General features: G+C 51.6%; 1 protein-coding gene across 2 annotated transcripts in view; it reads right to left on the bottom strand.

The window, feature by feature from the left end:
* Inpp5d (inositol polyphosphate-5-phosphatase D) overlaps window positions 1-10,047 on the bottom strand; it is a 94,426-nt gene extending 84,379 nt beyond the window's left edge. For both annotated transcript variants that reach the window (XM_004637402.2, XM_023722222.1), the window contains exon 1: window positions 9,825-10,047. In XM_004637402.2, the coding sequence (XP_004637459.2) occupies window positions 9,825-9,958 (134 nt within the window). In that variant the 5' untranslated portion in view covers window positions 9,959-10,047. The remainder of the gene's footprint in view (window positions 1-9,824) is intronic.
* Between the last annotated feature and the right edge of the window lie 14,435 nt (window positions 10,048-24,482).

Raw genomic sequence — 24,482 nt, 5'->3', positions numbered from 1 at the left:
AATTTAAACAGCTATAATTAGTTCATTTTGGTTAAATAATTTGGGGGGGGCAGGGCTGGCACAGCAAGTGGTGCCAGGAATCAAACTGAGTCCCTGCGCTTGCCTAAGCAGGTGCTATAGACCACTGAGCTATCTTGCTGGCCCCAAGTAAAAATAATTTAATACTAGAAAACCTACAGGATGGAGCTGCTGTGCCCACTAGTAGCTGCACAGTAGACACGAGAGGCAGGGAGCCTGGAGGCTCAATCCTTGAGAAGTCTGCATTCCTAGGAAAAGACAGCGCATTGAGAGGCAAACAGCTGGAAGGTCTTCTCCCCAGGGTAGAGCGCTTCTTTCCCAATGCACCTCACTGTACTGTTTTAGAAACACCAGCCAGGGGGCAAGGGAGATAGCTCAGCAGCAGAAGTCCTGAATTTGATCCCTGGTACTTCAGAATAAATAAATAAAACAAAATAAAAATAAAGAAACAACAGCCAGAGAAAAAGTTACAAAATCTGAGTAGCCAAAAATACTCCAAGTGCCATCCAACAGGAAGGCAGGTTTGTAAAAGTAATGGTGGTGTCCTGGTGCACATACGCATCGGGCTTGAACCACGCAACTTCTGGTTCTTCACCAGGTCAGGATGACCACAGAAGGTCATTTTGGTTCAGCTCAGGACACCGAGGCAGCCACAACAGCACAATTAAAGCCACCAGGCAGGAGGACTCCAGAGCTGCTGCAGAAAGTGCGGGGCCACACAGCTCACACTGGCACACATTTTTAAACAAACATTTATTGTGTTTTGCAGTCACGTCTCCAAATGGCAGTCCATCAAGAAAACCATGAAGAAGCAACTGGAAAATGATTTGAAATAAGGTAGAATGGGTAAAAGGACAGAATAAGAGAGTTCTCTGTAGGTAACTGGACACCACCCACAAGCCAGGCCAGTAGTTTTGGGGAAAAAGGAATCTTTCCCAAAAGCAGAAAAATATAAAGCAATCGAAAGTAATCATAACAAGAAATACACAGGATTTATGTGGAAAAGTTACAGAATTATAATCAGAAAGCATCGGCTGTACTGCTAAGGAGAATGAACGTTGCTAAGATGTCAAGTTTCACCAGTTTCATTTGGATTTCATGCTATTCAAATCGAAGGCCCAATCTTAGGTTTGTCTGTCTGTCTGTCTGTCTGTCTGTCTGTCTGTCTGTCTGTCTGTCTTTCTTTCTTTCTTTCTCTCCAATTTCATGAAATCATTATCTGGTTTACTTAGAAGAATATTTGAAAGTGATATGAAATCTTGTTTTACAAGTATTTTGTAACATCGTGGTAAATGTATCTCATGTGCTATAGGTAGGATCCAGCCAGAAGAACAAACAGGCATGCCAGGGAGGCGTAAGAGTTATTAAGCTAGCAGCTGTGGTGCAGCACCACTGTGCTCCCAGCACTGGGAGAACTGAGGCAGGAGGGCTGCCGTGAGTTCCAGGCCAGCCTGAACTGCAGTGAGACCCTGCCTCAAACCGCCCCCCCCCCTCAAAAAAAGGGAACTAATGTATGGTTTTAAAAGGGAATTGCAAAAAGAAAGGAATAAAATCAAGGGGAATAAATTATTTCCCATAAGACGGTTACTGGGGAAAATACACTAAATCTTTATCTTATACCAGTCATTAAACTAAGTCCAGGGAGATTAAAGGGCCCGACATCAAACAACAACCACCAGAAGCAATAGCCTGTAACCACTCATTTGGTCTGGTCAAGTACAAATTTCTGCTAAGCACATGATACACATTTTCCGCTCGGCGGAGCCTCCCCTCCTCCTGCCCCCAAGAACTCTCAGCATCAGCCTTCAGATGGGGAAGCCAGGCCCCTCGCAAGCGGTCCGCAGAGAAGACACCCCCGTTATCTCCAGTCTGTGATCTGTAAAGATGCTGTCCTAACCTTCCCTTCTGCCCCAGGGAGAAGAAGTGAACGTCTTGACGCAGAACCCTCCCCTTCACCCTCCTTTGAAAATCAAAGGAAGAAATCATAAGAGAAAAACATGGATAGACTTTCAAAAATGTACAACCTCTGAATGTCAAAAGAAGAGTGAAGTTTAAAGGTAAGCTGCACTGAAAACTTTGCAACAAATATAACATCAACAATTCACACAGGAGGATAACAGAAAATCTATAGCTTGAATAGAAGAACAATGGCAATGAGCATGGAATAGAGCACATGTCACCTTCCAACTCTAATTTTTTTTAATGAAAATATGCAGGAGAAAGATATTAGAACAAAGTGAGCACTCTCTTCTCCTGCTTGTTGGAGCATAAATTAGTACCAAATTTTTGGAAAGCAATTTGTCATTCTCTATGAAAAGCCTTAAAAGTGTTCCTGTCCTTTGATATAGTAATTCTACCCCTGAGAAGCCATAACCAGAAATGCGAATGACGTCACTGTATGAAGACCTTCACCACAGACCTGTGTAACAGCAGGCCCCTGTGGGGAACGTGAAGACCTGATGATAGAAGAATCACTGGATTCCATACGCTCCGTGTAACACTTCAGCCCAAATTCCAACTCACCAGGAAAAAAGTGCTACTGTTGCTAGAAACCTCTGACTGTCACAGTGAGTCTAGTTAGTAAAAATATATATAATATATTCTTGGGGGTTGGGGTGATGGCTCAGTGGAATAAACACTTCCCTGGCAAGCGCAAGGGCCTAAGTTCAATCCCCGGTTCCGCCCCCCCCAAATATATATGTTAATATTTATATAAATATATGCTTTTGGGGGCTGGGGATATAGCTCAGTGGCATAAGTGCCTGCCTGGCAAGTGCAATGTTCTGAGTTCGAGCCCTGGTACTGCCAAAAAACAAAAAAGAGGAAGGCTGAGGCAGAATGCTTGCAAGTTCAAGGCAACCTGAACTGCGGAGTGAGACACTGTCTAAAAAAAGGGTGGAGGGATTTTTAAAAAGTTTGCACTAAGCAGAAGAGACCTTGCAAGAGGGTGGAGCCAGACTCGGAGCCCAGAGAATCTGACCACACATAGGTGACAGCTGGGACGCCACACCGGCTCACCCCTCCTATCCCAGGGTGCAGGGGGCCCCCAGGGATCATTGCTGTGCGCGCTTGGCTTCCTCAGAGCTCCCCCTTCCCTCCTAGGCCGAGCTGGGACCCTGGGATGCTAAGTGCCTGTCTTCTTCCTGACTTGCAGTGTTCCAGGGTCTGCAGGGGGCTCTTCCCTGCCTCCCTCCTCCAGGCCTCAACCCAGCGCAGCAGCTGCAGCCTCGCACATGGCATCCAAGTCCTCTTCCTGTCCCCATCTCCTTGCGTGCTTCTTCTGAGCACTTGACTGTGCACATAACAGCTCAGTCTCTGGGTCTTCCTAAGTCTCTGGGAAGTCCTAGAAGTGACATAGCCTTCCCTCCCACATGGACCTGTCCTCACAGGTGTGTCCTATGCTCCTTTGCTTGTTGTCACTAGTCACTTTTTAGTTCATAAAAACAGGAGCCAGGAGGGTGGGGAGGCACACCTACCATCCCAGCATGCACGAGGCTGAGGCAGGAGCACCTCTGCGAGTTCACAGGCAGCCTGGGTGGGCTATCTAGTGAGCCCTTGTCTATAAAACAAACATGAGCTGACTGCATTTTTACACATGCAAAGGGGTCACTGGATGTTTCCACACCCTGATATCCTCCCATCTTCTCCTGTCAATGATCCAGGGACAGCAACACAAAGAGCAATAACCCAAGTCTTCCAATATGCAAAGCATCTGAATATAAATTTCCGCAAATAAGTTATACAGAGTCAATAAGCTTGTAAAAAGATGTTCAACACCGTTAGCCATCAGAAAAATGCAAATGTTAACCACAATAAGATACTACTTCACACCCAGTAGACTATAATAAAAAGATAGGTAAGAGCAAGTGTTGGGGAAGATGGGAAATTCTCTTACAGCTGGGCAGGGAGAGTGTAAAGAGGTACGACATTCTTGAAAACAGTTCATCATTGTGCAATAATTATACATAAATATTTATACATATATATATTATAGTTACACTACTTTAGTTCATTGAAAAGAAAGGTTTGTGCTAATATTGTTTAGACAATTAAATGCCTATATTTTGTACTCTGAGTAATTTAAAGAAAACAATATACAACGTATTAACCATGGGTACCCACTTATTATCTCCTTTTGAAATTTTATTTTTTCTCTTTAAAATTCAAGAAAACAGTCCACTGTTTATCCAAACTGTTAAACACAAAATTGCCACATGGCCCAGCAATTCCACTCCTAAGTGCATGCCAACTGTAAACACAACTGTAAGCAGGTGTTTGTGCCAAGCCTGCTCATAGCAGTGTATCCACAATGGTCAGAAAGCAGGAAGAGTATAATTGGGCCTCAACTGATGAATAAACAGAACATAGTTAATCCGTACACAGGATCATTAGCCACTGAAAGACTGATTCATATTGCAGAACAGATGAACTTGAAAGGTATTAGCTAAATGAAAAACTTCAGATACCACAGACCGCATAGTATATAGGTCCATGTATTAAAAATGCCTGGAAAAGACACAAAATCAGGTTGACTGGCTGCTGTCAGATGTTGGGGGTCAGGTGAATGGGGAACAAGTACTAAGGGACACAGGCAACTGGCCAGGCCTGGTGGTGTATGCCTGTAATCCCAGCATTAGGGAGGCTGAGACAGGAGGATCCTGGGAGCGCAAGGCCAACCTGGGCTGCAAAATGAGCTCAAGACTAACATGAGCTATATAGCGAGACTCTGTTTCCAAAACCAAAGAAAGAGGGAGGGAGGGAGAGAGGGTGAGAGGGAGAGAGGGAGAGATTTTTGCAATCAAATAGTTATTGATTGTACAACCTGTGATTATACTAAAAATACCTACTGAATTGTACACTAGTACATGAAGGGCACTGCTATGTGTGAATTATTCATCAGATTCAAAAATAATCCAGTGCATGGGCACCATCATCCTGGCTTTACCAGCAGGGACACTTGGTTGGGAAGTCAGCATCACCAACACCAGTGCCCCAGGTCACCAACCCAAAGCCTCATCCCTAAGGTCAATGGGGGCTGTGGAGGGAAGAGAGGAGCTGCTCTGGGTCTCTGGCTAGGGCAAGGAGGGCTGTCTGGGAGCCCAACTCCCCATGTGGCTGGGCTCCATGTCCCAGGAGATGGGCCCTTTGATCCAGGCTGGGTAATGTCCACACACAGGTGGTTTGACTTGTCCAGTAGGCAAACAGGCAAAACACCCTAGGCCAGTGCCAGTTCTGTAGCAAGCAGCCTGGCCCTGGGTGCTGGGCAAGGCCACAGAAAGCCTGCAGAGACTTGCTTGCCACTTCTAGATTCCCTTCTGCGCTACAGAAAGCAAGCTCAGAAGTGCCCCTGGGCAGACCACACTGGCCTGTTGTTTACATAACAGACAATGCCTGATGTGGGAATAGCCACTGACTGCATTTGCATCAGGCAATTACTGAGAGCTGGAAACCTGGCCTGGAGCTCTGGAAGGGGGCTGCAGTAGTGCACCATTTCTGCTGGACCTTTGTGACTCCCCCCAAGTATCTTTCCTGGGGCTGTCCCACTAGGGGGTCCTTTTCTAGGCCTCTGCCCTACAGGCTTCTCTCAAGAACCGAATTCAAAGCCCAGTGTGGACAGCACACGCCCATAATCCCAGCTACTCTGAGAGGTTGTGACAGGATGGTTAGCTCAAGCTCAGCCTGGGTAACTTAGCAAGATCCTGTCTCAAAATAAATTTTTAAAAGGGCCAAGGCCACAGCAATATATGTGCACTCATGTTTATAGCAGCGTAATTTGTCATAGCTAAATCTTAGAAACAACCCAAATGCCCATCAACTGAGGAATGGATAAAAAAGATGTGGGATTTTTACACAATGCAGTATTATTCAGCTATAAAAAAGATAAATTCAAGGCTTTTGTAGATAAACGGATGCAGCTAGAGACTATATTGGTAGTGAAATAAATGAGATCCACGTGTGCAAACATCGTATTATCTCACGAGTGTGAGAACTTGAAAGAGTAGTGCAAATCTACAAGGTACAACACATACTGTGAAAAGGAACAAACTATTCAGTGGGAAGGAAAACTGGTATGAGGAAAAGGGCAAATGCAAGAAAGGAAAAAATACATTTGGATATATATGTAGAATAGTTTGCATAATTGTGTTGTCAATTTCTGCTGGTCTTTTGACAGGAGCAGTTAATGCTAAAATTTTTTTTAACCCTGACTTTATTTTCCGCTTTTGAATTTCTTGTAACTTCTTTGTTACTGTGTGTGTTTTTAAAAAACGAATCTTACATTTTATATCTGGTGATGAGAACAACTAATTTGAAGATAGCATCATGTAATATGGCAACTGTTGTTGAATTCCTATTACTTTGTTTAATGAAATCTTGTATCATTTCTAATGCTGTTTTTTTCTTTATATCTTTATTTTTTTTTTCAGTACCAGGGATTGAACTCAGGCCCTTGCGCTTGCCAGGCAAGTGCTTATTCTACTGAGCTCTCTCCCCAGCCCTCTATTTTGTATTCTTTAAAAATAATAATAAAAGGGCCAAGGATGCAGCTCATGTGAAAGCTGTCCTCACTTCTCAGTACAGCATCAACAACAACCACACAGTGTAAGTGCTGGCGCAGCCGCTCACGGACACCTGCACACAGCCTGTTCCCTAACCTCTCTGTGCCTCATGTTCCCTGTGGGTGTGGTGGGGATCACAGGGCTTCCTCTGCAGGGCTCCGGGGATGTGGCACGGGTTAAAGCGTGGGCAGACCCTGGGCGACACGTGGTCAGCTCAGTCTCAGTCTGCTGCTGCTGCTGCTGCTGCTGTCACCCGAGCGTAACCACCTTTCTGCTGACTGGGCAGATCTGGGGCCTGCTCTTCTTACACTCTTTCTTCCAGAAGAGTAGACCGCTTCCTCAGAGGGGAATTTCAGTCAGCAGTGGCCCTCTACACTTTTTTTTTTTTTTGAGACAGTGTCTTGTGTAGCCTGGGGAAGCCTGGAACTCACAGTGATGCCCCTGCCTCAGCCTCCCCAGTGTTGGGACTACAGGTGTCACCTGCACACCCAGCCCTCTTAAACTTTTTCCCCTTTCCTGCTGTGTGCCAAGGCCACTAAGACCGGGGTTCTCTGCCACTGTCCCTGGATAGATCCTGACTCCTGTCGCTGGGCCTGGGATGTCTGTGGAGGCCACATGCTGAGGAACTAGACATCTTCTTGTCATGGTAGCCCAGGCCAGGCATTGGTTTGGAGCAAGGCAACAAGTGACACACCTCGCCCTCACAAAGGAGCTGGGGCTCTCGGGATGGGTGGGCTACAGACTAGTGGGACACACCCTTGGTCTTGCACAGAGGGCTGGCCACACCCCAACGGTGCTAGGCCAGCATTCTAGCCCTGCAGTGCGGCATGGAGGCTGCCCCATGTAGACCCTCCGATGACCGACCTGGCCCTAAAGGCATTCTCTGCTCTGTGGCACAAGGAGCCTGGCAGCTGTGTGGTCCCCATGCAGCACAGGAAGAGGGCACAAACTTTACAGTCTCATGACATTCTTTACTCATGGCTGGCTGGCACTCAAGGGGACCCGAGGGGGACCAGTGAGATGGCACAGAGCCTGGTACCTGTCATACCCTTGAGCCCTGTCCACAGAAGGCAGAGCTGGACTCAGGCCAGATCCTCTATAGGGTCCTCCAGGCCCATAGTTCCAGGCATGCCCAGTACACAGTTTCCGTGCAGCTGAGGAGAGATCAAAGCTTTCCTGCCCCGTGTAGGTGATGGTGCTGACCGCTCTCGAGGAAACGAAGGGCATGGGGACAAAGTGCATGCCCGTTGTGTGCACGCTGAATGGCAGCCTTGTCTTTCTGCACCCCACCCCATTCCGTGGAATAGCCACACTGCGGCTCTTCTCATGCACGGGGCCCAAGCTGTGCGGCCAGGCTCTCACCAGAGCTCTGAACACCTAAGCCAGCAGAAGGAGGCCCCGTTGCTGTCCCCTTACCACCCTGGACCAGGGAGGATGAGGTCCCAGTCCTGTAGGTGAGGCATGGGGTCCTCCCCCATGGACATTGCTGGAGCAGAGGAGATCTTTGTAGCTACCTTGCTCTGGGTTTTTTTTGGGGATTGTTTCCTTGCTTTTTGAGTGGGGGTCTTGTTATGTAGTTCAGGGTACAAGATGTCATGAGGTAGCCTAGGTTGGCCTTGATTTCATAGGGATCCTCCTGCCTCAGCCTTCTGAGTTCTGGAATCACAGGGGTGCGCCACTATGCCTGGCTTAGGGTTGAGTTTTTATCTCTTTCACAGGCAAAATCAATAGCGATTGCTATGGGATGTCTCCCAGGGCTCAGGACAGTCTGCTGGTCTAAGGTATCCCACATTCTGCAATGGACACCCCACCACCACCGTCCAGGAATGGTGGCTTCCCCCAGGAGCAGAGTAGAATGGAGCCGAGAGACCCTGAGACTCCAGACTTGGTCCAACAGGGTAGTGTCATCACTCAGAACCCAGAGTACCCAGGGCCAGGAGGGGACAAGTGGGCAGGAGAGGACAAGTGTGCAGGACGTGCAGGCCTTGGTGCAGCTTTGCCACCAGCCAGGACAGCAGTATGGACAAAAGCTCCAACCCCTAAGGGCTGTTCCACCTGCTCTCTGCAAGGTCAGAGCCTCAACAGGCCAAGTAAGGAGGTGAGGCGTGAGTCTGCTGGCCTTTGGAAGGCAGCCTCCTCCCTGCATCTGAGGCTCCGGGGAGGGGGATTCTGGCACTAGTGGTCAGCCAGCCAGGGTGTCTCTAACTCGGGCAGAAGCAGGAGGCAGGCAGCACAGCCCACCACTGCGGACAGGTGACCTGGGCTCCGACCCCATCACACATGCACACACGTGTATGTGCGTGCACACACACACACACACACACACACACACACACTTCATCTGCTTGGCAGAGGAGATCACAGGCCCCTCGGGCTGTGTTGAGGAAGGTAAAGCTGGATAATGCTTAGCCAGCAGGTCCCTGGTGAGTCAGGGTTCAGGACAATGGGGCTAACCTCCATCATCCCTCCTTCCTGGAGATGGGCAGTGCCCCTTGTTGTCCAGGGGGACCTGCCTGCCTGCCCAAGAACACCACCTGAGACATCTGGGTGGACACACCCTTCCTGACTGCGCCAGTGGCACCCAGCGGGACGTGGTTAGACCACAGGCTGCAGGGCCTGGCCTCCCTCCCAAGTGGGACAAGAAGAGGGTGCTAAAAAGGAACCTTCCACAGGCAGCTGCTTCCCTGTTGCCGGGACTACCAGCACATTCAGCAACGACCTCAGGCCGGACAGGGTGGGGGAGTCCCTTGGGGCAGAAACCCAACGGTAGGGACACAGCTGGGAGGGGACAGGCCCGTGTGAGAGGAGCAGCTCGCTGGGCTCCTGGGACTCAGAGAGCAACGTCTGGATGAACTGAAACCTGCCCCAGACTCTTAGCTCCCCAAAGAGCGGCTTTCTCCAGGCCCCTAGGTTCAGGAAGGGCTCCTCTGCGTGCAGCTATTCTCCAGGTTTCCAAGCTGGGCCCCTCTGCCCAAGGCCTGAGCAAGCTGCCAGCTAACATGCCCACCTCTGGGGAGCTACGCAATGCCAGGGCAGCCCTCACCCCATGCCTCCTAACCAGGCCCTGAGAAGGCTCAGTCCCAGGGCCTTTGCTGGACTCCCCAGCAAACGTGGCGGCGACGTGCAAGACGTGGAACTCAGCCCAGCCCCTGGCTGCCCCCAGCCCCGCCCCTGGCTGCCCCCAGCCCCTGACATGGGCCCTGTGGCGCAGGGTCGGCACGCAGGCCCGGTGGAGGCTGCGGTACTCACAGCACGCAGAGCGCGTAAGCCCGGGAGATAGACTCGCTGGCGCGCACCAGGAAGCTCCCATCCTTGCCGGCCCTGGACAGCAGCTCCTCTGCCTTGGCGCGGGTGATGTTGCCGTGGTTCCAGCCGGAGACCATGGTGGGAGAGGGGCTCCTGCGCCTGAGACCCGCGTCTGTCCCCTCCAGTCACCTCTGCCGCTACCACCGGCTTCGCCGACTGCCTGACTTCCTGTTTCAAGCGCTCAGTGAGGGAAAGGAAACTGCGCGGCAGAGGACTTCCTCATTAGAGAAGCCGAGGAGAGAAGGGGCCCAGCGTCCATCTTCCCGCCCGCTGGGAGCAGGGTGCTGGCTCACCCTGAGACTTTCCCACCGTGGTTTCCCAGGGATGGGTTCCAGCCTCCAACAGCACCCTGCAGGAGCCAGAGTCCTGCCTGCAGGGAGCACGCCTCCCTCATGGCCAGGGGACACAATAGAGCAAAGTGGCCTGGCCTGGGTAGGGACTCGCTCAAGCAGGCCCACGTGGGATGGGCGTCCTGGTCACACCCAGAGCCTCCGGTCTACCTTCGGGCCATTGCACTCCCCCCTCCCCAGCCACATACCCAGCATCAGTGGCCAGAACCAAACCCCACCCTTCCCCCACAGGGACCCACAGGCTTCCAGACACCTGCAGCCTAGCTGCCCCACCCCTAGCAGGAGGCCAAGAGCCCTGGGACAGCTCTGTGACTCCATGACACTGGTCTCCTAGGGGCAAGCGTTTCCATGGGCCATGCTGGTCCTTCTCTGAGCTTAGCTTAAGACACCCAGGAGCCCAAGGGCTCAGGACAGGACTGGCTGCTGCACCACTGGAGGCAGGTTGCACCCCACTGGCCCTGGGGGAAGGGACTGGAGCTGGCCATCTAGCTGAAGAGTGACACTGCTTCCCAAGTCCTGCATCACAGCACAGCCTGGGTGGCCAGTCAGTGTTCAATTCAGATTTCTGGGGGCCCACAGTGGCTGCTGTCCTTTGAGCTCCAAAGCTGGACGCCCTCAGTCCTGGGGTCAGGGGCTCATGGTGAGCTACTGACACAGGGTGACCCCCCACCCCTCACTCCTACATTCAGATCTGAGCCCCAGGACACCATAACAAACCACTCTCCCTGGGGTCAGGAGATGGGTGGAGTTTCCCCTGGCTCCTCCTTTGCCTGAGGCCATGGCGCTGGGCTGCACTTACAGCTGTTCTGGGTTGGGAGCCCACAGAGCCTCCACCTGCAGAGGGACGTGCAGCAGGTAGGTCTGAGAGTGGGCAGGTCCAGGCTGGCCCAGGTGCCGGTTTGCACAGTGACAAGAGCTGGTCTCCATGTTCTTCCTTCTTCAGTTGGACTGGTCTTGAGGACACTGGTGCTGCCTGGCCCAGTGTGCAGCCCCAGGGTCCCCAGGGCCAGCCCCATTCCCCTTGCCAGCCCTCTGCCCCAACCTCAGCTGGCTTCCCCACTTGCAGCACCTGTGCCTTCTTTTTCCTTGTGGGCCACTGCCTGCTCCTTGTTCTCTGGTCAAGGTTACCAGGGCCCACCAGGGATGCTTCTGCATACCTTGGCCCCTTTGTTCATTGATCTGTTCACCTCTAGGCACTTAAGGCCCATCCAAGACCCACATCTGAGACCTGTCCACTCACAGGTGACTTCTTCCCACACAGCACCCCACTGGCCTCACACCTTCATTCCCACCAGCCTTGCCTTTCGGGTTGAGAAAGCCTGACACGCACAGCACACAGGACATGTGACATGTGCCGTACATGGGACATACCTGCACTCCCTTGGTTTCAGGGTCCCTCACACCTCAATTCCTTCCATGTGGTCTGACACAGGTGGGTGTGGGGGAGGCTATTTTGGGGGTGGCCTGGTTATCTAAGCAAGTGGATTAAAACACATGTTGTGAAGTTCACGGACCCATATGAGGCATCGTGATTTATTAGCAGAAATGCAGAACACCGGTCCGGGAGGTGATCACAGATGCTCAGGTCTGTGCGGGTGAAGGGGCTGAGGGTGTCTCGCCTGCCTTTTCCTTTCATCCAAGTCCAGGACTTGCCTCCTCCTGTGTTTTCCACCTCACACGCAGCCCCTTGGCTGGTCTCGTATCTCCCACAGAGCTGCAGGCAGCAGTGCCACTACTGCACAGAACATGTCAGTTCTGAGACAGAATTCACACACACACACACACACACACACACACACACACACACCCCTGGGCTGTTTCCCTCACTGTCTCCGACCTGCTGGTTGCTTTGTGACTGGTGTCACCATTATGGGTGATGATTCCTTCTGGGGCCATGACCTGGGTCCACGGATAACCATAACATGTCTTACCCACAGCAGCCAGGCAAATGTTAATGATAATTCATTTTCTTGTAATGTTTAGTGTTCTGAATTTTGTAGCATAAGCATAGAACAACTTATCTTAAAACTGTCTACTTTTAGACTTTCTGTTTTGTTTTGTTTTTAAGACAAGAGTCTCACCTGGGGCAATCCTCCTGCCTCAGCCTCCCAAGGGCTGGGATTGCAGACATGTGCCACCACACTGCGTTCTCTTGGACCTTTAAGACCATGATCACTAGACCCCTGTCTTCGGTGGCTCTGAATGATGATTGCCCCATCCCCACCTGGAGCGAGAATGTTCATCCCACACCTGGCTCGTGGTGTGGGTGAGGCGGCTGCCTGACACCTGGCTGGGGGTCTCCAGGAGCTGCGGAGATACTGTTGGCGAGGGTACAGAATGGGTGCCACCCCTCTGGGGAAGATCTCCTCGGGGTGCTGAGCTCAGCCCCACATGTTGGCAGCGGTTGGGAAGGTGGCTGAGGGGAGGTGTGAGACCAGGACTCACCGGGTTCAGGCCAGGCTGGGGCAGCTGCCCACAGCACTGCCTACCCCGGCCACTCCTGGGCACCAGATCAAGACTTGGGAACTGTCTGGGCCATCAGGTCAGTGAGCAGCCCCAGGGTGGTCTGGCAACCCTTGGTCCTTCCTGGGCACTTGGCCACCTCTGGAGGGACAGACAGAGGACAGATAACTGTGCTGACCTGGCAGGCACCACAGCCTTGAAGATGCTGGGTCTGAAACCTCCTGGCCGAGTGCAGTCACAGGAGCAGGCCACACAGGGCCCCCACCACGCAGCAGGGAAGGGGACTCTGCTACCCTTGATGTCACTAAATCAGCAGGAGCTAGGATGGTCATTGTGTACACCCACTTGGCCTGGTCACAGTACCAGACCCTCACTCCTAGGTGGTGCTGAATGTCTGCACGAAAGCTTTTTTAATGATGAGATAGCACTTTAGTCAGCTGACCAGCAGGCTGGCTGTGCCCGGGTTTGGGTCAGCCCAGTTCCATCAGACAAGGCCTCAGAAAAAGATCCGATGGCAGTAATGACTTGTGTAGGGCTTCCAGCTGCCAGCCAGCTCTGCAGACTGTACTTTTGCTAGCTCCGTGGTCAGGAGCCAGTTTCGCAAACCCACGTACATCTATCTGCTGTCCTACCCATCTCGCTGTCATCTACAGCCACGCATATCATGTAGGTGAAGCTGGGTGTGGTGGCGCACACCTGTCCTCCCAGCACTCGGGAGGCTGAGGCAGGAGGACCACTGTGCCCTGGAGGCCCACCTGCTCCATAGAGTTCAAGGCCAGCCTGAACTATACAGTGAGATTGTGTCTCAAAAAACCAAAAATAAATAAATAAAATAGAAACAAAGACACAAAAACAAAAGAGTCAAGGCCTAGGCAAGGTCAGGATAACCAAGGTCACCATCCTCTTCCCCAGACCTTGTCCCTGAGAAAGTCTTCACAGGCTGACATGTGCAGAGCTGTCCCTTGCTGTCCCCTGCTCTCACAGCAGCACCAGGGCTCCACTTCACTGGATTCTTCCCTTGCCACCAATCTGCACAGTTAGGTGAGGACACTTCCTGTGCTGGCTTCCATGTTTCATGCTTTAGAAGGGGCTGCCTGGGTCTGCAAGGCTTCTGCCAGGCCCCCAGGCCGCCTTTGCGGGGGGTGGTTCTTGCCAGCATCTCCTCCTTGGTTGTCCCCAGGCACTGCTGCCAGGAGCTCCCTGGGCAGCCTCGTACACACCAGGGGTTTCTGCATCCCCAACCCCTACCCTGATGCGTTAGGCAGGACAAACTTTCTCGAAGTCCCGAAGGACACTCTCGAGAGTCTTCCGCAGATGCCCACACACCTCCTGCGTGCCGCTGCCCTAAGCCAGCCCTGGTTCCTGGTGCTGTCTGGCTGTTGTCACCCTGGAATTGCACCAGGGCCTTCGCAGCGTCTTCCACACTTGCAACAAGGGCCATGCAGAGGCCTTTCCTGGGCTTGGGCCTTGACAGCTGCGGCAACTCTTGGTCCTGTGGTTGGACAAAAGACCTGGGCTTTGGAGGGAGAAGAATGGCTGTGGCACAAGGATATTCCTTCTGTAATACAGGAAGATGAACCAGGTGTGGTGGTGCATGTCTGTAATCTGACAGAGGCAGGAGAATCGATGTGAGTTCCAGCCAACCTGGACGACACAGTGAGACCTGTTTCACAAAAACCATCTCTCCCCAAATAAGACTGCAGACCCATCCTTAGAAATCTGAAACATGGTGCAGACCGGGCCTCCTCATGGATGAAAGTCCTTCCAAACATCCGTTTCCAGTACAGTGAGCCTTTCTGTTCATTGAAGATTTGCTCTGGCAAGTAGCTTTCCTCCACAATCAGCTTATGTTGGGTTTCCAAAAATTCTTCCACTGCTGCAACGACATTCTACGGTGTGTGACTCTAGTGAGGGCCATGTGACATTTTGTACAACTCTATGTGTGTCTATGATGATAGCCTCATAAGATTCTATAGAGGCTGGCCTGGGAGTGGTGGGGCACACCTGTAATCCCAGAACTCAGGAGGCTGAGGCAGGAGGATCCCTGCGAGTTCAAAGCCAAACCTTACTTCAGAAAAACTACTACTACTACTACTACTACTACTACTACTACTACTACTACTTATTATTATTATTATTATTGATGTATACTATCAAGCAGTGTGCTGGGCAACCCCAGCAGCAGTCTTAGACATTTTAGACTTATGGACTTTCCTGGTCACATCAGGACTGCCTGTGTGGGGCTGTAGGTGTGGAGGGTGGGAGCCGTCACTCCCCAGGCTTCTTTTTCCTGCCCTCAGGAAACCAGAGGGAGGGGCCAGGGAGATGGCTCGGTAGAATAAGTGCCTGTAAGTGCAAGGGCCTGAGTTCAATCCCCGGTCCCACCAAAAAACTAATAAATAAAAAATAAATAAATAAAATAGAGGCTGGGGAAATGTCTCGGTAGAATAAACGCTTGCCTGGCAAGCACAGGGGCTGAGTTCAAAACCCCAGTTCCACCAAATAAATAAATTAATTAATTAATTAAAGTAAGACTTGAATGAATAAAAATAAATAAATAGGAAACCAGAGGGAAAAGCAGGCAGAGGCAGACAGATCCCTGTAGGGAGCATAGACCCTCTCCTCTCCTCTGCTGCTTGAGTCCCCCCCAAATCAAGGCCTAGGACTTAGGGTGGGGTAAGCCCCAGGCCTCAACTACTAGAGAAGTTCCCCAGGGCTGGGGCACCTCCAGAATGAGCTGGGGGCTCTTCCCCAGCCCCACCCGTCCCACCTCTTGTCCACCCCTCCCCCCATCTGGCCCTCTTTCTGGTTCTCCCAGCTCAGCTTCTACCAGCCTCCGCTCCCCAGCTGCACCTTGAGTTTGCCAGGATGCCCAGCTTGGCCTGCAGCCTGGCCTTGAACTCACTGTGTAGCCCGGGCTGGCCTCCTGCCTCAGCCTCCGGGTTATAAGTGTGTGCATGCCTGGCTTCCGAATCCCAGCTCTGCCACTAATATTTATTGTCCCCCAGTCTCAGTTGTTATCTCTGTAGGGCTGATGACACCTGTCACGAAAGAGTTTGAAACCGTGTGCCATGCCTGGCACCAGGTGGGCACTCAGGAGGCAAAAGGGGCCCTGGAGGCCCTCCTGACCAATACCAGGAGGCAGAGCCATGGGGCGCTCCGGTGGGCTTCACCCCTGTGTTCAGCCCTGCATTGAAAGAACACAGGATTCGGTAAAAATCTTGCGCATCTCCCTCGGTGCGGAGGCCTTGGGTCAGGGCCTGAGCCTTTGGGGTTTCAGGCCACCAGGGGGCGCCCCAAACACTGGCCTCCACCAGGACCGGAAGTGACTTCCCAAGGGGTCAAGGGCCAAAGTGTGTTCTAGGACATCAGCTGACACCAAGGCTTGGCGACCAGGGCTCTGCCCTTTCACGGAAGGTGAGAAGGTGGGAGAGGATCGAGATGGGCCGAGAATTAGGGTTGAGTTTGGGAAGAACTGGGTCAGGAAGAGCCCCATTCAGAAAACAGCCTTGCCTTCTGCCAGGCGTGCTGAGATCTCGGGAAAGGGCTGTAATTCCGCTGTAAGAGACAGACAGAAGCAGGGGGGCAGTTCTGGGTACACTATGATTCCAGCTACAGGAAGACGGCAGCAGCAAAACGCTAGGAAGGGGTGGGCTGGTTGGTGTCTTTATCGGGGATTGAACTCAGGCCCTTGCCTGGCAAGCGCTTATTCTACTGAGCTCCTGGTTGGTGTCTTTTTTTGGGGGGTGGGGGAACCGGGGATTGAACTCAGACCCTTGTGCTTGCCAGGGAAGTGCTTATTCCACTGAGCCATCTCCCCAGCCCTTGGTTGGTGTCTTTACAAGTAGTTCTTCTCACCTCCCGCCTTTTCTATTTTTTTGCTTTTTTTTTTTAACATGCTGCTTTTATAAGAATAAAAATTAAATAAATGAAAAAAGCAGCCCATTTCTGGGTGGTGTGTAAAATGCCCCTGGAAGGGCTGCGGTACCCCAGACCCCACCCCAACTCCATGCCCCTGTCAAACATTCCTTAAAATGTCTATGAGAGAAATTGATGTATCTCTTATCCTTCCTTCCTTCCTTCCTTCCTTCCTTCCTTCCTTCCTTCCTTCCTTTCTGTTCTCTCTCATTCTCTCTCTCATTCTCTCCCCCCTCCCTCTCCCCCTCCCCCCTTCTCCCTGTATTTGGTACAGGGTCTCACTACCCAGCTTGGATTTGTAGTGATCCTCCTGTTTTCAGCCTCCCAAGCATTGGGATTACAGGTGTGCACCATCATGCCCGGTCTCGGTGGCCAGCTCAGCGCACCTGGGGGTGGGAGCCGGCAGGGCATGTGGTGCCAGGCATCGAACCTTAGTCCCTGCACTTACCTAAGCAGGTGCCTAGTCCTCTGAGCTATCTCGCTGGCCCCTGTCTTTTTCTTTTAAATCAGATTGTTCGTTGTTTGTTTTTTTGAGACAGGGTCTCACCATGTATCGCAGGCTGGCCTTTAATTCACAATAATCGTCGTATGTCAGCCTCCTGAGAGCTGGGATTACAGGTTTTTTTTTTTTTTTTTTTTTTTTTTTTAGAATTAGAAAGTAACAGATGCACAATGTAGAAACTCACCCAATTCAGAAGGGCTTCCAATGAAAAGCAAGTCTTCTGTCAGCCCAGACCATTTCTTCAGGCTCAGTGTCTACTGCTGTCTTTCAAAACTTTCTGTGTGAACATGACCCTCTTTTGTGGTTGTTTCTGAGACAGGCTCTTGCTGTGTAGTCTATGCTGGCCTTCAGCTCCCTAGACCAAGCAAGGCCGGCCTTTGAACTCTCTGTGATTCTCTCTCTCTCTTTTTTTTCTTCAATTAATTAATTAATTAATTTTTTTTTCTGTGATTCTCTTACCTCGGCCTCCCGAGTGCTGGGATGACAGGCGTGGGCTACCACGCCCAGCATCACCCTATTTTTGTAAGGCATCTTTTCTTTTTCACTCTGTTGGGCACCTTGCTATGTTCATTAATGAGACTGTCTTAATATTTTATGGAGTGTTTTATACCTCCTGCCTTCTCTTAAAGACACATGCAGTTCCAGGTCATAACACAGTACGCTTCCCCCATCTCCTAGCCAGGAGCATTTAGGTTGTACCAGCTTTTGGTAAAACACCAGCAAGGAAGCCGGGTATGGTGGTACACACGTAATCACAGCCCGCCTCCTGCTTCAGATCATTGTGAGCTTGAGCCCAGCCTGGGCTACAAAGTGAGTTCAAGGCCAGCCTGAACTGCATAGTGAGACCCTGTCTCAAAAAGACACAAAACAAAACAAAAACTCTTGCAAGGAAAGGCTGTAGATGAGAGCGAGGATTCCAAGGCTGTGCACTTGCTTTTGGTGTGCTTGGTGTGCTGTGGTGGTCGTGCCGGTTTACACACATGCTATGGGTGAGAATCAGGGTGTAGCATTTTGTTAGACCCAGAGGGGCAATGCTGAAGGGTCCTGCTTCAAGAAAGTGGCATGGGTAGAAATCTAGTTGTCCTCGTTTGGGCCTTGGGTGACCCCCATGGCCCCTGGACTGAAGGCCTGGTACCCAGGCTGGGACACTGTCCGGAGTGGGAACCTTAGGAAGTGGTGGCCAGCAGAAATCAGGTCATGGGGCACAGGCCCACAGGACAATATGGGGAACCTGGCCCTTTCCTGTCTCTCCCTTTCCATTCTGGCCACCAGGTGATGGGCTGCACTGCCACAGTCCCCACCATAATCCACTGTGCTACCACAGGCCAAAAAGGACAGGGCTAGGCCACCAGGGATTAAGACTCTGGAATGGTGGCCAAAATAAGCCTTTCCTCCTTATTGGTTGATTCCCTCTGCTGTACTGTCACAGGATGGGAAGCTAACATAGGCAACAGCTTTCTTTCTTTCTTTCTTTCTTTCTTTCTTTCTTTCTTTCTTTCTTTCTTTCTTTTTTTTTTTTTAACATTTGTTTATTGTGTGTGTGTGTGTGTGGCCAGTTCAGCCCACCATGGGGCAAGGCTGGCCGGCATGTGGTGCTGGGGGATCGAACTGTGGTCCCTGTGCTTTGCCAAGCTTGTTCCAAGTAGGTGCTTTAGACCACTGAGCCATCTCTCCAGCCCCAACAGCTTTCTTTTTTAAGAGAATATAAATAGTAAAATTAAACATTAGAAACAATACAGAATTTCACTAAACAAATTCATAGGAATTCAACAATGATATTATACTGCATATTGTTGTCTTCAAATTAGTTATTCACATTACCAGATATGAGCATGTGAAATTGATCAAAAAGAAGTTATAAAACATTAAAAGGGGGCCGGGGAGATAGCTCAGTAGAGTAAGTGCTTGCCTGGCAAGCACAAGGTCCTGAGTTCAATCCCTGATACCGCAAAAAAAAAAAAAAAAAATTTCTTTTTTCTGAGGCTGGGTCTTGCTATGTAGTTCAGCTAGCTTTGAGCTTACTGTGGTATGTGGCCCAGGCTGACCTCAGACTCACAGGGATTCTTCTGCCTCAGCCTCCTGATGCTGGGATGGCAGGCGTGGCCACACTGCCCAGCCCTAAAGGATTTCTAATCTCTATCACTGCCTTCCTTTCCGAAGGAGCTCTCACCTTGCGCCCTTGCTGTGATCTGAACCTGTAGGTGAACACTCTCATTCCTCTCTGGAAAGCTGCCCAGGTCTGTTCCTTGCCGTCAAATCTCAGGCGCTGGTTCCCTGGCTTCTCTGTGCCTTTGCATTTTCCCTGTGCTAAGCGCACCCCTGGGTGTAAAGGGGGGCAGGCTCGTGAGGCTCTCTCCATCCTGTGTGGTTCCCTGGTCTCCATAGCAGCCACCCAGGCTCTTTCCCCAGGTCAGTTTGACAACTGCGAGCGCTGCGGGTTCTCTGCCACAGCCAGCGAGGCTGGGGCACTGTGATGGCCAGGTGCTGCTGCCACCCTTGTCCATGCCAGGCCCCGTGCCTCTTGCAGCCTGTGTCCTGCCTGTCACTTCCTGAGGAGCATGAATCACAGCAGCCTTCTTGGCAGGGCTGTGGCCGCGCTTCCTAAGTGCATCTCTTGCCAACAACCACTCGCTTTCCCCTCTGCAGCGCGATGCCAGCTCCTTCCAGCTTCAGGTTCTCTTCCTCTTCCTCTTTGCTTCCTTGGCCAGCAGTTCCTAGTGAGTGTGCCAGAAACGCCTTCTTCTGGTTGCCATCTCCACCGGGTGTACCCTACTCCACCCCCTCCCCTGCACACTCTTGGCTGTCCTGGTGGGATCCCGACAGTGACAGCGGATCAGCTGCAGGGCCAGGGAACCATCCCCAACAGGCTCTCCACACCTGCTGGTCAGGGCGTCCTGCTGCCACCCCAGCCTAACCTGCCCAGCCTGCTCACATCAGAAGCCATCAGAAATCCACACCCCTCATTCCACACGCATCATCCCAGCACTCAGGAGGCTGAGGCAAGAGGATCCCTGTGTGTTCAAGGCCAGCCTGAGACCCTGTGTCAGAAAAAACCAAAAAACAGAAACAAAGAAAGGCCCTGCTTTCCTGGCCATGACAATGACAGTCTCCTGGCCAACTCCCTCATGTCACAGCCTGCCTCTGCCCTGTGTCCCTGGGACTCCAATGCCCCTCACAGCCTGGCTAGCACCACCCACCTGCACTTCTGGAATTTTCCCCTCTCCTCACACACTGTTTCCCCTCATTGTATAAACAGGCTTGAGATTTTCCCATCTTACAAAATGAAAATTAAAATCCCTCTCTCCCAGAGGTTCTCAGTCCTGGCTATCAACGTGAAAGGCCTTGCTTGGCCCTGAGCGGTGAGACCAAACCCCTTGGAGACAGGGACCCTGGATGTTATCAGCAGGGGTTGGGGCTGTGTGTGATGCTGAGTGCCGCCTGTCTGTCCTCTGTTCTGAGGACCTTTGGGGTAGGCTGTCCTTGCCCAGTGTCACCATGTCACCAACCTCAACAGTGGCCTGGCCTGGCCTCCTGCAGTCCCTCCAAAGCCTTCTCCACGGTCCCCACCTCACTCCTTTCCTTCTTCCCTCCAATCCTGCTTCCTTCTGTCTCCTCCACACCCTCAGATACTCTGGTCCTCTCTGGCTTTGCTTTCTTTGTTTCTTTGAGCCAGATTCTTAACATGTAGTTCAGTGCCCTTAAAGTCACTATGTCGTCCAGGTTGGTCTCTAACCTTTTTTTTTTTTAAGTTGGTACAGGGTCTTCCTACGCATCTTGGACTTGTAGTGGTCTTCCCGCCTCAGCCTCCCCAGGGATGGGATTAGAGGCATGCATCATCATACCCTGTGTGCACTTCATGTTTGCAATCAGCTCCTTTCAAGAGATTCCAAGTGTTTCTCTTTGACTCAGTAATGCTTTTTGGAAGATTCTATTTACAGAAATTGTCCCAAGTAAGGACCACAATTTACTCACAAAGATGTTCATCTCAGTCTTGTTTATAACTGGAAAAAAAATTGGGAGTGACTTCAGCTTCTGGCACAGTAGGACTCATGGCATGCATCTGACATGTTGGCCTTTGCCAGCAAATAATCTGGAGAAAATGCCTGGTGCATAACTGGGGGTGGGAAGGTAGGATTCTAGTTCAGTTTTGCTTATGACCTTAGTTTGGGAGAAAAAGAAAAGCTCACAGATTGGAAAAAAAAAAAAAAGAAAAAGAAAAAGAAAAATAATGGCTAGTGGGGTTCCGGGTGATTTTCTGCCCAGTTCTTTGTACTTCCAAATGCTTGGCATCTATTCTTTTGAAACCCTGTGCTAAAAGCAGTGCAAAAATGGAATCTGAGAAAGCAGGCAGCGTTCTCACCTCCCCTTCCAGCCGTGCCGGGATGCTGGATCCCATCCTGTCCTCCCTGGCTGCGGAGGAGGTGCGCTGGCCATGTGGTCCATCTCTGCCCACCTCTAGCAAGGGGCGTAGGGAAGGGCAGGGGCGGTGGCACAGCGCTCAACAGCTCAAGGCAGGGACTCTGGGAAGGGGCCAAGCAAAACCCCGTGTTTCCCAGCCCCGAGACCTTTTGTCCTTGGGGATGTGCAGAGCTGGACGGTAGAGGCTTTAGAACAAATGCGGGGACAAAGCCTGGGATCAGGACACCAGCCACTCTCTGGTCCCCCCGTTAGCTGCGTGGGCCCCGCAGGACCTCCTTCCCCACTGCCTGTAGGTGGATTAGGTTTATAGACTTCCGGGCTCTGCCCATTTTCAATGCTGACTTTTCTTGTCTGGTTGCCAGGGTCTCAACTCTAAGAATCCAGATGAGTAGGTGAGGCTTTGTGGCCGCTGTACAAAGTAACGGGTTGGCCTTGGGGCAGGGCGACCTTGGGGGAGGGGCAGCCCTTCCTTTCCTTCACTGGGGCAGTGCAGACCTGCCTTCTCTCTCCGGACAGGCTGTACAGTCCCTGTGGAGATGACCCGGCAGATGTGGGAAGTCTCCGCTAACCCTTCTTGACCTCAGCTCTTTACCTGGCCAGGTCTGCAGTGTAAATTTTTTTTTTTTTTTTTTTTTTTGGAACAGGGGATTGAACTCAGGCCCTTGCACTTGCCAGGGAAGCACTTACTCTACTGAGCCCCTTAGGTCTGCAGTGTAGATGACCGTCTCCCTGAGTTGGAAGTTGGGCTGTGTTGGTATAAGAATCCAGCTAGGAGCTCACGGCCTGAATTGGCGCACACAGTCGGATCCCGTGGAAGAGGGTTCAGGAGCAAAATGCTTTATGAGTGTGTGCTTGAGTCGTGCCTGCCCCGTGTGAGCACTTGTGCACACATCTGCTCCTGTGCTGATGTATGTGTGTGCGCGGCCTGGGTGTGACTCAAGTTCTCACTGTCCTGTCACCAGAAGGGGACTCTACTACCTTTTCTTTTCTGTCTTGACAATTTCAGGCAGTGTCTATTCTTAGGAGTGTGTGTTGGCTCCCCACACACCCAATAATGAAGCGGCTAGAAACACTGCTTGCTTGCTTTCCCTCTCTCTTTCTTATGTATTTAGTACAGGGTCTAGAGGGTCTCACTACAGAGTGGACTCAGTGATCCTCCTGTTTTTAACTTCCTGAGCCCTGGGATTACAGGTGCAGGCCCCCATGCCTGAGACAGGTCCCAATTGGGCCTGAGACAGGTCCCAATTGCTGTCTCAGCATGCCCCAGGGGTGGGACCAGCTCGGCACACTGGGGATTGAACCCCGGTGCCAGCATCTGCCTAAGTAGGCAGTTTAATCTGCTGAGCTACCTGCACTGCACATTTCTTCTCTTGGAATCTACGAGGGCAGAAGTCCAGGGTCAGTCTCCAGGGGCCATCAAGGTGCCAGCAGAGCCACCCCAAGACTTTGGAAACTCCCCTTCCTGGCTGAGGCCGCTTTCTGCTTCGGGGTCAGACTGTCTTCACCTCGTTGCCTCCCTCGCTAAAGGGCCCTCAGGATTGCATGTGTACTGCTGGCCCATCCCAGGGTGTGCTGATGGACATGTCTGCCGGGTTCCCTTTTCCATGTGAGGTGACCCAGCTCCACCAACTGACGGGGGCAGGGGGCAGTCTCTTGTGGGCCACTCAGTATTCATTTGACCATGCCAGCCATTTGGGGCCCATAGCTTCCCTCCCCAGTGATAGATACACCATCTTCCCTGTCCCCTCCCTGGCCCTGGGATCCCTTCCTCAGTGGGGTCCACCTTCCTGGAAGGCCACACCAGAGGTAAGATTCAAGGTGGTGAATTGAGAGAAGAGAGCTGCTCCGAGGAGAGGCGCAGTGGCTCTGGCCTGTATGGAGAGGAGCAGTGGAAGAAGGCTGGAAGTGTCAGGTTGGTGAGAAGGGGCTGGCTCGCCGGCCCCCAGCTGGGGCTTGGTGGAGGACATGCAGTGGCTGGACACTTGTGCCTGCACAGACAGAGGTCCCAGGACATGACACCAGACTCAAAACTGCCAGCCTCTGTCTTAATGATGTCCCACCGGCTCCACCTGGAGCTTTGGTGCCACTAACTTGGGAGCCACCGTCCCAACCCCAGAGGCCACACTAGCTCTCACATCCGCACACCCGGCATCAGGCCCTGAGCACACACGGCACACCTTCTGTTGAGGAAGAGGTTCCTAGAAGACGAGAGGGAGTCCTGCGGGACCTGCCTGTCAGTCTGTGCAGACACCTGTGGCTCTACAGATGCAAGCTGGTTACAGTAAAAATTGCTAAGTGCACTAAGCGCGTCCTGCACCGCAAGAACGTTAGGGAGCCATACCTAGAAGGCTGGCGGACAGCCGGGCGGACCGGACTTTCTAGTTTTCGTTTCTTGGGAAATCGCCATACTAATTTCCACAGTGGTGCTACCAGTTTATATTCTTGCCATCAATGGAGAAGTTTGTTTTTCTTGTGGCCTCACTGGAAGTGGCCTCAACATGCACTGACAGATGAATGGATAAAGCAAATGTCATGTTTACACACAGTACAGAAGTTTTCTGCCCTAAGTAAAGATAACCCCGAGTCATTTCTAAGAAAATGGATGTACCCTGAGGCCATAATGCTCAGTGAAGCAAGTTAGTCACCGGAGCTTGGATGTCACTTGGGTTCTCTCGCATGAGAGGCCTAAGGGATAAAATGAGGAGCAAAATATAGGACAGATGGTAGGAAACACCAAGACAGGCTTTCTCAAAGGAGAGGGGATCATGAGGTGTAGGGAGGGAGAGGAGGGAGGGCAGGATTAAAAAATTAAAATGTGTCCTGGGCTGGGCATGGCAGCGCACATCTTAATCCCAGCACCTGGGAGGCTGAGGCAAGAGGACTGCCATAAGGTCAAGGCCAGCCTGGGCTATGTAGTGAAACCCTGTCTCAAAAAAAAAAAAAGGGATG

This window comes from Octodon degus, unplaced genomic scaffold (assembly GCF_000260255.1).
Source record: "Octodon degus isolate 3935 unplaced genomic scaffold, OctDeg1.0 scaffold00089, whole genome shotgun sequence".
Taxonomy (NCBI): domain Eukaryota; kingdom Metazoa; phylum Chordata; class Mammalia; order Rodentia; family Octodontidae; genus Octodon; species Octodon degus.
Note: the sequence above shows the minus strand (reverse complement) of the source record. Positions and strands in the feature narration are given on the sequence as shown.